The sequence below is a fragment of the Micromys minutus genome (assembly GCF_963924665.1).
Source record: "Micromys minutus genome assembly, chromosome: 2".
Classification (NCBI taxonomy): domain Eukaryota; kingdom Metazoa; phylum Chordata; class Mammalia; order Rodentia; family Muridae; genus Micromys; species Micromys minutus.
In genome coordinates this window covers 55551913-55563945 of record NC_137971.1, presented here as the reverse complement: position 1 = coordinate 55563945, position 12033 = coordinate 55551913, and the positions used below count along the sequence as shown (strand labels likewise).

Here is a 12033-nt window from a genome sequence, read left to right as displayed (position 1 = left end):
GCGTGAGATGAAATTAATGTTAAGTGTAAGTGTTTCAGGCGCCACAGAGAAGAGGCTTGTCAGTTTCTGAGGGATGAAAACAGATGACATGTCTCTCACTCCCCATAGCTAGAGGATCCGGTGACATGGGAGCTGTGCCTTTTCAGGTGATTAATTTCCTGGATGCTCTCTCTGCTGGCCAGTCAGCTCTGTGGACAGTAGCAGATAAGCACTCTTTTCTGCCTTAACAGGGGATCCTGCTGGAGAAGGGGATGTGTGTTCACTGAGTGTCCTGTGAAGATAGCGCTCCCTAGGATCTGGGGTTAGATCAGATCTACCCTGGCTCTCCATGAAGGAGTCCTACTGAGGGACCTGGAGTCTCCTCAGAAGATCTCCACCCACTGTGGACATCACATGCATAGGCTTCATGCTGGGAAAAGACAGGACAAGGAGGGCTAGTGACTGGGAGTGAACAGCAGCCTGGTGTTCTTCCAACCTGCCTCATTAAACATGTGGTTGGTGAAATGTCTTCACACATCCTCTGCCCTGCCAGGAGTAGGGGAAGATCTGGCCCTGATTGGCTTGAGCCACACATTTTAGATTCTCTGTTGCTGTGGTAAAACTGTGACAAAAGGCAACTCAGGGAGGAGGGAATTTATTTGTCTCATGGATTAGCATGTAGTCACCTAAGAAATCAGGGCAGGAGATTAAAGCAGGAACCTAGAGGCAGGAGTTGAAACAGAGACTATGGAAGAACCCTGCTTATAGGCTTGTTCCTCATGCCTGGCTCAGCCTGCTTTCTTATATAACACAGGACGATCAGCTCAGGGGTGGCATGACCCATCAGGGGCCAGACTCTCCCTCATCAATCAAGAAAATGCATTACAGCTTACACATAGGCCTATGCTCGGTTGAGGTTCCTCTTCTCAGCTGATTCTAGTTAGTGCCAAGTTGACAAAAACTAACTGGCTTAGGCACATCCAGCTCTGTGATAGACAGGTTCCCCCTCTCCCATTTTCTTACCTTCCCCTTCTACCTAGCAGCTCAAAGCACTCTGTGGAACAAGCACCTATGACATTTGTGCTGTTGCTGAATTATTTTTACTGAAAAACATGGCTAAAATCAAAGAAGACAGCATCCTCCTGCCTTCTCTCACATCTAGCTATGTCTCTCACATCTATCTCAGTAGGCTATGGAGCTCTGGTCCTTGCTTCCTTCCCTCTGAAGACATCTTTGGAAGCATGGATAGGCAGCGTTGGAGGGATTTAGGTGGCCACTGCTGCCTGGAGATTCCCCAGAGAGAAACAAGCAAGCAATTCATAAATATTTACACCAACTTCATTTGCATAGTAGACATAATTACTTCACACAGAACCATGGGGAAGCTTCCATCTTGGTAGCCTAGATGGCAGCAGGTGCATCTCTTCTGTCCCTGTCAACTCCTTTAGGAAATGCCATTCCAGTCATGTACTGATAGTTCCTTACTGCAGGGTGAATAAGCCTTTCATTCTGCCAATGAAGACAGGCTATGAAGCTGCTATACCTTACATCCTGGCTTTTTTCTGCCATGTGGTCCCATCCTGTCCTTTGCCTGTCACCATGAGCGGTGGTGACAACAATGTTTGCCCCTCTAATGCCATGCCCAGAAAATTGCTCAGCTTTAATAATCAGTTTCATCTGCTGCCAGGTCCACCTTTTACAGAGTGCTAGAACCCATTTCCAGCAAGTTCTGTGCCACAGTAGAGCAGGGATGGGTTTCCCAAGCTCCCCTAGCATGCCCTCTTTTCTCCAGCTGAGACAATGCCTCTGTCGGCATCTCATCAGTGTGACTTAAATGTACAAAGTAATGGGTCTGCTGTTGTGCTTTCACACAAATACATGTAGCTTTGGTTCTCTTCACCCCACACTGTGACCTTGTTCCCTGAGCTACTTTTCCCTCCTCTTTCCAAACATTCCTGCTGTCTTAGTTAGGATTTCATTGATGTGAAGAGACACTATGGCCAAGCCAACTTTTATAAGAACAACATTTAACTGGGTCTGGCTGACAGGTTCAGGGGTTCAGTCCAGTATCATCAAGGTGGGAGCATGGCAGCATCCAGGCAGGCATGGTGCTGGAGGAGCTGAGAGTTCTACATCTTCCTCTGAAGGCTGCCAGGAGAAGATTGGATTTCTCCTGGTTAGAAAAAGGGTCTCGTTGCCCAACCCCACAGTGACACACTTCCTCCAACAAGGCCATATCTACTCTAACAAGGCCACACTTCCTAATAATGCAACCCTCTGGGCCAAGCATATTCAAACCACCACATCTACTTTCATGCCAAGCATATATCTTTACATAGATATAGACATGCCAACTTTATATCTAAACATACATATACACACATGTTTAAAGTGTATTTAATATATAATGTGCATATTGAGTATGTGTTTATTTAATTTATTGTGTAGGTAATACAGATGAGAAAAAATGAATTCCTTTAAAATTTATATTTTCAGTGCACACTGCGAAATGTTTGCAGTGTGTAATGGTTTCAAAGCCATCTACCCTCTTTTTCTAGTCCTACCATCTGTGTTCATTGGGGCTCTTAAAAGGTAGAACAAACAACCCACACATCTATACCCACCCCCCACACACGGGAAATGTCAATGAAGTGTATGGTCTTTTCTCAGTCAGGGTCTCATTGCATAGTCCTGGCTGGCCTTGAACTTAGAGATCCACCTGTTTCTGCCTTCTTAGTAAAAGAAGGCACCACACCTAGCTCTTGCTCTCTGTTCTATCAGAAAGCCAGGCAAAAAAAAACTCCTCTTAAAATAATTTAAAGAAGCAACTTGGAAGGAACTCAGAAATCCTCTATCATCAGAAGTTCTTGAATCAAATTACTGCCCAAGGTTTCACTCTTCTTTGCTGAAAATCACATTCTACTACTCATCAGCCTTACTGCTTTAGATCAACCAGCCCTGTAGGAAGGAGAGGCGGAGCTCTGACCACCCACCCAGAGGGAGGCAGAAGGATAATTTGCATTAGGAATAAAATTCCACGGGGGACCTTGCTTAAGAATAGCTACACTCCCCTCTGCAGAAGTAAAACTTTATGCCTTACCAAAATACTTAAGATTTTGAGATCGTTTTTCTTAAGACCTGTCATAGTTAGGGTTACTGTTACCATGATGAAACATAATGACCAAAACACCTTGGGGAGGAAAGGGTTTGTTTACCTTACTTAAAGTAAATCAGGACAGGAACTCAAACAGGCAAGAGCCTAGAGGCAGGAGCTGATGCAGAGGCCATGATGGTCTACTGGCTTGCTCAGCTTGCTTTCTGATAGAACCAAGGAAGCTGGAAACAGAAGTCAATGCTGCAGCCTCAAGCATTGCTTCTTCCTGGGGAGACCCACCCCCACGGGGTTCCTTTCCATTCCTCTGTGATGTCAGTTCAGTGTAGGTGTGTATGACTCTGAACCTCCATTTTATTGTCTGTTGTGGGTGTACTTACAATGGCTCCGTTCCAGGGGTTCTAGAGCAGTGTAGGCATTGGCTAAGGATCTCTATTTAGGGATCCGGGACCATTCACTGGATACTTGGTCTCACTTGATGGGTGCTCTTGACAGTCAGGTGGCAGGCAACAGAAGGTGGGGCTCAGGGATTTGTTCCTGCTAGACAGGTTCTCTGTCATTAAGTGGCACACCCAGCCTGTGCACATGGGTGCATGGGTGGAACAGTTTATGTTTAGGGAGCTTTAAGAACATTTGGACGACTTGTGTCTAGTCAGAAAGTGGGGACTATTGTCACTTTTGTCATTGCCCTTACAGAACACCTGACAAAAGCAATGTAAGGAGAGAAGCCTCTGCTTTAGCTCACAGTCTGAGGACACAGTCCACCATGGTGGGAGGGTGTGGCATCAGGGCGCAAGGCAGCTGGTCACATTCCATCTGCAGTCAGGGAGCAGATGCGTGCTGGTGCTTAGTTTACTTCCTCTCTCTTTATTCAGCCTGGGATTCCAGCCCATGGGATGGTGCTCCCCACATTCAGAGTGGATCTTCCCTCCTCAATGAGCCCAATCTAGAAACTCCCTCAGACATGTCCAGAGGCTTCTCTCCATGGAGGTTCTAAATTCCCCTGTCAAGTTGACTGTCATAATTAACCCTCACTGAACAACTCCTGCAGTGGATGGAATAGCAGCCCAGTTTCCTGATACATAGGACACAGTCCGCAGTGAGGAATTCACAGACCCTCCCTTCCCCTGCTGCCACTGCAGACTGTCCCCATGCCTCTGGACAGACAGTTGCCCCCACACAAAAGTTTCAGTGGAACAACATTGTCATGATGTGGCTGCTGAGTATTTATGGCCAGGCTTCCCCTGGCTTGGGTCTTTATGGCGGTTAGCTTTGTCATCTTGACACAATCTAGAATCACCAGGAAGAAAGGAGTTATCTAGATCAGGTTAGCCTGTGGGCATTATCTTGATTCTTAATTGCTGTGGGAAGATGTAGCCTATAGTGGGCAGCACCATTCCCTAGCCAGGAAGTCCTGAACAGTGTAAGAGTCAAGAAGTTGACTCAGTAGAAGCAAGCATCCATGCATTTATTCTCCCTCTGTTCCAGACTGTGGGCTGATCTCAGTTCCTGCCTCAGTTTCCCCTTAGTAATGGACTGTGTGGGAAATACAAGCAAAATATATTTTCTTTTCTATCAAATAAGACAAAACTACATGTAAAAAAAAAAGCCAATTTAGCAGAAATTAAAATTCTGCCATGGTTGGTTTGTATTTTTTGAAATCAAAACATATACTCAAGTTTTATTTCTTACTAGAAACTGCACAGCTATTAGCCAGCCAGGCAGATAAGAATGTGAGGCTGAGCTCTGGCCACTGGGGTAAGGCACAAGATCCCTTTACATTGGGAATAAAAATACAGTGGGACCCCTGCTGCGCGCTTGCTTCAGTGGGAGCAGCTTTTGTCCTGCTGGAGTGCTTTGGATTGTGTGGTCATTTTCTTGAGACCCATTTCTAACAACTGTAACCTAGAATTGTAAGGCAAATAAACCCTTCCTTCTCTAAGTATCTGTCACAGCAACAGACGTGAAATGAGAACCGCTTTTGACAGTGTAAGCACATAGAGAACCATGGTTGTGCAGCTGACATTGAATTCTGTGATTTTTCACTCTGCAGGTGGCTATAATAGCGGGGAACTTTGAACTCGCAGAGTACATCAAGAACCACAAGGAAACAGACATTGGTGAGTAGGCTTGGTGAGAAACCAAGGCTGTTGTCATCTGAGATCCTCCTGGGACTGCTTGTAGAGCCAGCTCTCGGCCTTGGGAGTCCCTCCCTGAGAGTGGGGAGGGTTGTGAAGACCGTTGGGGATGAGCAATATACTTACTTACCTTGGCCATTCTCCTCTCTCCTGACAGTACCTGCTACAGTAAAGTGTACAGGGTCTCAGGAATGGGGGCGTTTGAATTCTGCTGGGGATTGGTCAAGGGTTCCCATCTGATTCAACTCTCCTGATTTCCCCCAATATTGATTTAAAATGTATGCCTGTAGCTGTGCATTTCTGCAGATGGTGAGGGTCTAGCAACACTGGCAGGAGATTCTGACCCTAGGGGAGAAGGTGCGTGGGGTGTGGGGAGGACTGGGAGATATCTCTAAACCTTCCTCTCAAGTTCGCTATGAGCCCCAAACTGTTCTCAAGCAGTCTTTAAAAAAAAATCTACAGAAACAAGTCAGAGAAACTGTCTGGGTCCCAAGGAGGAAATTCACTGGGGAGCTGGCTTAGATGTGCTTATTGAAAATCACAGACTCATGTGTAGATGGGCAACAACTGAGAGGGAAGAAGAATGTGAGGTCCTCCCTTCTGCCCTCCTGTCACCTCTACTTGGTGTCCCCCTCCCCTTTCTAGTACCCCTTGTGCCAGCCAGGAGGGCCATCTCAGGGGCTCCTTCCTGCTCCCACCGTCCTACCATGGGCTGGGCCCAGTCTTGCACAAAGGATGAGCCAGCTGGTCTGCGCCCTCCTGCGCTGGGCTTCCACAGGACCTGCAGCGGGGAGCAGTCCCACTGGAGCAGCAGTGGTGAGCCCTTGAGGGTGGAGTTGCCCCATTGAGGGGCTCTGGGATGGGGCCTTGAGAAGAAGCAGATGGCATCTGCCTCTCACTGCCTAAGCTCTCACCCTGCCTTTGGGTGTCAGGAGTGAGCGAAACTGTCTCGCTTTTACGTCTTCACCATGTCGAATGTGTGTCTTGCATCGAATGTGGCTGGGACCTGCCTTGTGTGGGAGGTTGGATTGTGATGTAGAGCCAGATGATGGGCTTGTGTCACCCTGTACCCTGCTCTGAGCATCAGTGTTGTTAGAGAGGGATGTAAGCAGAGCTCAAACCAAGCAGAGCCCAGGTTCCCAGGCTGTCCCCTATGCTTGCTTGCCTCAGCCTCATACCAGCTGTGAGCAAATTCCAAGTGTCCCACCTGATGTAGACATCTTGTTCTGCTCACAAGTATCCATCTTCACCTTGACCAACTGCAGAAACAGTTGCACCATCCACAGGTCCTATATTAATTTTCAACTTCCCCTTTTATTTTTACCACTTCTGAGGGAAATGACTTCCCTTTCAGATATGACAGTCCTGGGAACTTCTTCCCAGAGTGTCCTATAAGGTCAAAGTCAGTGCTGTTCCAGCCAGCAGGACACCTCACAGATTGGGGTGCAACTAATACTGCTCTGTGGAGGCTGAGAGGAAAGGTAACATTTTGAGGGAGAGAGTCACTCACTGCTCAGGGTTCTGAAAGGGCAGCTTTGACTGCTGTCCGGTGCCCCAACAAGACTCTGGTAGGAATCTGTATTCTAAGACACCAGTCTGCTGTAGGGAGCTGCAGACACAATCTGTCTCCTTCAGCACATAAAAGAATGTCCACAGAAATATGAGGGATTAGAGGTAACTGAGTCAGAGGACTGTAGATGTTATGTCCCTTAGAAATCATGTGACTTGGAGATCAGTGGCTACTTACTTCGAAAAAGACATGTGCTTTTCAGCTCAACCTTGTCAGTGGTGCACATTGTCACTTTTGCTGTCACAGTGCCTCCTTCTCCTGTGTCCTGGCCATCACTTGGTCTAGATGGTTTATTTGATGTCCCACCACTCCTAGTGCCATCGAGTTTTCTGTCAGCCTGGCATTTGATCTGCTGAGACAGCGAGGGAGCCACTCATTCTTCTCTGTAATAGACTATGTCCTCCACGCAGCTGCACGAGGCAGCTCTTGGTCTCCTCAGCCAGCGTCGCACAGGGTGTATTTGGTACAGGGTGTACTTGGGTTTCCTGAGAGCGTGTGAGGAATGCAGACACCCTGGCAGCCACCGAGTCTGACTCCACAGGTCCAGGTGCTGCAGAAATCACTATGCTAATGTCCTCTGGTGGTTCGGAGGCTAGGCATCCACCTTTGTGTCTCAGGACCTACTTGGGCATCCCCATCTCTCATAAGCTTATTCAGACAGGAGGACTAGTCACACATAGGTTCCCGAGGATGACAAATGATGGCTGGCTGTGCTGTTTAAGATAATGAGTTTATTCTGCCATTCAAAGGGACATGAGGTCAGAATCAAGGTACTGACAGCTGGGTCATTCCTCAAGGCTCTGGAAAGGGTTTTCTCCAGGCTCTTTCCCATGCTAGGAGGTGCTGGTGGTCTTCGGCCTCCATTGGTTTTCGACACGATTGCAGTCTCTGGTCTGTGATAACCTGACCTCCTCTGTGGTTATTGAGACAGTCAACTTAATAGGGTTTAGAGTTACCATGGAAACGAACCTTTGGGTGTGTCTATGAGTAAGATTCTAGTTAGTTTGGGTTAACTGATACACGAAGACCCACCCTGAATGTGTGTGCGGCACCATCCTTTGCTCTGGGGTCCCAGATTGAATAAAAAGAGGAAATAAATGTAAGCACCAGTGTTTGTCTCTCTGCTTCCTGGCTGTGGGTGCAATGTGACCATCCACCTCACACTCCTGAAGTCTCACTCCCGACGCCTTCCTCACAAAGATGGATTGTGTCCTCGGCTGTGAATCAAATAAACTCTTCCTTCCCTAAGTTGCTCCTTATCGGGTGTTTTGTCTCAGCAGTGAGACAAGTAACCAGCATGTCTCAACTTCCTGCCTTATCTTAGGACAGCAGTTTGGTCCTATACCTAAGATGACCTTTCACCGAAGATCCTTAAACGGACCATTTGTGAGAAGACCCATTTCCAAGGCCCCAACTGCAGGGACCAGAGTTTAGTGTTGCCTGTCTCTGGGCCATTGCCTCCTCTAGGGCAACACTATTGGACTCTGCACGTCTCTCAGTACCTGCCCCTCAATGCCATGTAGTATGTGCTAAGTGAGTGACCTTCCCCCATGCTGTTTGCCATTCAAGGACGGGCTTTCTGTCACCTTTCTTCTCAGCATAAGCTCTGTCATCAGACTGATCTGAGGCGTGGAGGGGTGGCTGACACACTGTTGATGGGTGCCCACCTGATCCTGAGCTTCGTCTTTACAGTCTTTGGTTACGTGTGTTTGTGTGGTGATGGCAGTGTTGGGGTGGGGAGGGTAGTTGTACATTTCTGCCCAGGCATAGCTCTGGGGACTGTTTTGGATGTTGTTTCTCAGGACCCATCTACCTTTTGTTTGAAACGGTCTATCTCCGCCTTAAAGGTTCACTTGTCGGGCAAACTAGCAGATCAGAGAGTTCCGAGACGCTTCCTGTCTCAGCCTCCTATGCACAAACCTCTGTGGTGGCGTTTTCATGGCTTCTGGGGATCCAAACTCAGGTGCTCACACTGGACTGAGTTAATGCTCCATGTTGTAGTCTCATATCTTAAGCTTCACTACCACTTAGGAGGGACAAGGAGGAAAGAAACCCTAAGTGTGTCCCCCATTCCTGAGTCTAGCATCCCTCACTGCTCATGAGCAGAGACCTGTGTGTCCTATGCTGAGTGAGGCTGAGAGGGTCTGAGCTGCTGAAGCAGGAGGAAATGAAGGTAGGAACCCCCCCCCCCCCCCGCAACACACACGTCTGTCGGATCGGGTTGGGTCAAGGCACATGTCTGAATGTAGGGTAGTGGAAAGTTCTCCACATTCCAAGTTGTGGGTCATTAAAAGTGGTTAAACACCTCCCTGGCTTTCTCCATGGTTAATCAGGGAAAATCCTTCCTATTGGAAAATCAAATCACTCCTGCTTTTGAATGGGGGAATCTTTGTTTTTTTTTTTTTTTTTTTTTTTTTTTTTTTTTTTTTTTTTTTTTGTTTGTTTGTTTTTTTATTCTAGCTAGTGTGCTAGCAAAATCAGAGCACTTCAGAAGTGCAGATGTGGTTTTGGGGAAGGCAGCCATAACCCTGAGGTTAGAACCATCTGGCAAATGGACACCTGGAGGTCGGCAGAGTTCTTGTGGCTGCAGCTTGCCTCCCCAATAGGCACAGCATCTTAGCGTGCACATTTATGTGCGTGCCGGTCACGGTGTGCGAGCTGCTCTTGTCTGATTCTGCGCTGCTGTTGTTTTTTTTTTTTTTTTAAAGCACCCCCCCCCTTTAAAATATTAAACGTGACTTCCATCAGATTGTTTTATCTACCAGCTGGAAGAAAGTGCTTGTTGGGAGAGGCTGTGAATAACGAAGTTAATCCTGCTTGCTGTCACCCACCGTAAGCTGTGGCTGGGCAGATGAGCCGAACCGGCTTGAGGTGCCTTGGCCACAGAGTACTTAGGATGACTTCCATAGGATGGCTTCCATTAAAAGCAAGGCCAGGGGGGAGCTGGGGAGCCCACGTCCGAAATAAGCATGCAAGTATTAAGCATGTGGTGCGCTGATAAGCTGCGGACCCGGCTAACCTGTTTTCCCCAATCTTTGGTGGTTTTGTTCTTGCCTGGCTCTGAGGGGAGATGCGCTGTCAGATGGATTAAATGACATGGGTTGCGTTTCTTCAGCGGAACAAGGTTTGTTTTCCTGTCTTGTCCTTCCACAGCTATGGAGTTGAGGTGTGTGTGTGTGTGTGTGTGTGTGTGTGTGTGTGTGTGTGACAACACAGTCCATAGAGCCGAGGTGTGTGTGAGTTTAGTGCCTGCTTAGCTGACTAAGGAGCACTTGGATACGGTTGCTAGGTTTCAAGACTGGGAGCCTGTATCATTACTCTGTGGATTTGCATAGATGATGGATGGAGGGAGATGTTTTCAGATTTGTTAGTGTAATATAGTGCGTGTGTGTGTGTGTGTGGGGGTGAGAATGTGAAATCTGAGCTTGTTTTGACTGATGGTTCTTTGAGAATATACCTGTTTGGAAGATACCACCTGCTGGGAAATTAAATAATTCCGACCTGAGAGATTTCTGTTTTCCTGGCATTTTCACTGTGAAATGTGCTACTTCCGATGAAGCAGGCAAGCAAGGCTCTCTGAAGTGAGCCGTGGGGGCCTTTGTATTCTATTCGCCAGAGAGACTCTCCAGCAGGTCTTCAGGAAAACCCAAACGGTGACCTATTTTCTTACATTTAACCAAATGGATCAGGGTCCCCACTGTGGAGTTCCCCCCTCTACAATTCTCCCCCCAGGAACGGGGAAATGATACTACAGTCGGGCAGCCATCACACAGCTGTCGATCATGGATTCCCACATCATATTTTCTGAGCACGTAGCTCAGGAGGGGTGGGGGACAAAAAGCTTCCCAGACACTGCAGTTTCTAAGCAGATGGTCTGCTACCTGGCTGCTGGGGGCTCACGCTAGTCTTGTTGCCCTTTGAGAGGAATAGAAAGACATGTAAAAATTTATCAGTCTGGGGTGTGTGTGTGTGTGTGTGTGTGTGTGTGTGTGTGTGTGTGTGTTCGTGTGTCCTTGAGCTGGGTTGATTGTTCAGGTCTGTCTGTGCCTGGGGTCTTGGTTGCTGTCTGCCGTTGAAGGCATTGGTCTAGAGGTTCATTGTGGCTCTGTGTTCGCTGCCTCTTCTCCCATCGGGAGTTCTATCCCCAGTCATAAAGCAGAGTTGTGCCACCTGAGAGACATGGTTTTGTTTGTTTGTTTTTCCTAGTGATATCCTTGTGCTGCAGCTGTGTTAGGTGGGGGTGGTGTCTTGACGGGGATTTCTAACACAAGGCCTAGCCGAATATCCACTTCAGACCTCCTGCAGTCCTTAGCCTGTCCTATGCTTGCGCTCAGTTCCTAAAGCACCGTGGTTTAGTTCCTAGTAGGACATGGCAACAGGCCCTCTGTCTCATGAGCACTTCCATGTGATTTGTCTTTGTGATCTGTCTGTCCATGTGTACTCCCGTCCACGTGCACTCCCATGTGCTTCCGAAGCAGCTCTCCACCTGTTCTCGCTTCTGCGTCTGGTCTCCCTTTAACCAATCAGAATGCTTCTTGAGTGTGGGATGGGTGGAGACACAATGTGTCCTGCTTTGGTTTCTCCTTTCCAGGTCACCCTGCTTCCCCACAGTGGACATTGCTGACTATATACAGCACCCTGCTCCCTCCTGCACACACACAGACACCCTTGAGTTCTGGGTTAATCTGGAACCTTTCCTGGCCTATGACTTCCAGGTTCTGCACATCCTAAATGCAGGAAGCCCCAGAGGTGTGCCACTGCCCTGCACTCTCATCCCTGCAGTCTCTAGCAGTTTCCTTCAACATAAAACACCGTCTCCCTGGCCACAGTCTATCAGGGCGCAGCCCCTTCTAAGGCTAATGCCATTTAGCACAACTCAGAACCAAGAGAGTGTGCTTGACCAAATGTTTAAAGGTTCCCATGGTCCCCGCCACACTGTCCTGCCAAAGGACAGTGCCTGGGGTTGACCTAGCTGGGTATCCACTGAAGCTGTCACAGCAGGGTACCCTGACCTGTAGACACAGCACTGTCATCTGCTGCTTGCTCCCTCCTCTGTGGTCGCTATCCACTCTGAAGTCCCTCTTGCTGTTATGGGACGAGAGGGCTAGGCCAGAGGTGGTGGGGGTTACAGAAGTAACAGACAGCTCTCAGTAAAGGCCTGAACCAACTAACAAGCCTTCTGTCATTTATGTGGAAAGGGGGGTACAGTTCCTGGGAATTTCTGAACAATGAAA

At 48.1% G+C, this 12033-nt stretch overlaps 1 protein-coding gene across 2 annotated transcripts in view; it reads left to right on the top strand.

Moving 5' to 3' along the window:
* Positions 1–12033, top strand: part of SHANK2 (SH3 and multiple ankyrin repeat domains 2) — a gene marked incomplete at both ends in the record, with an annotated part of 372055 nt that overhangs the window by 90098 nt on the left and 269924 nt on the right. Inside the window, 2 exons of one of the 2 annotated variants that reach the window (XM_080911816.1) lie at positions 5145–5211; positions 5875–6045. In XM_080911816.1, coding sequence (XP_080767942.1) covers positions 5145–5211; positions 5875–6045 — 238 coding nt within the window. The remainder of the gene's footprint in view (positions 1–5144; positions 5212–5874; positions 6046–12033) is intronic. The other variant, XM_080911817.1, reaches the window with a different exon arrangement.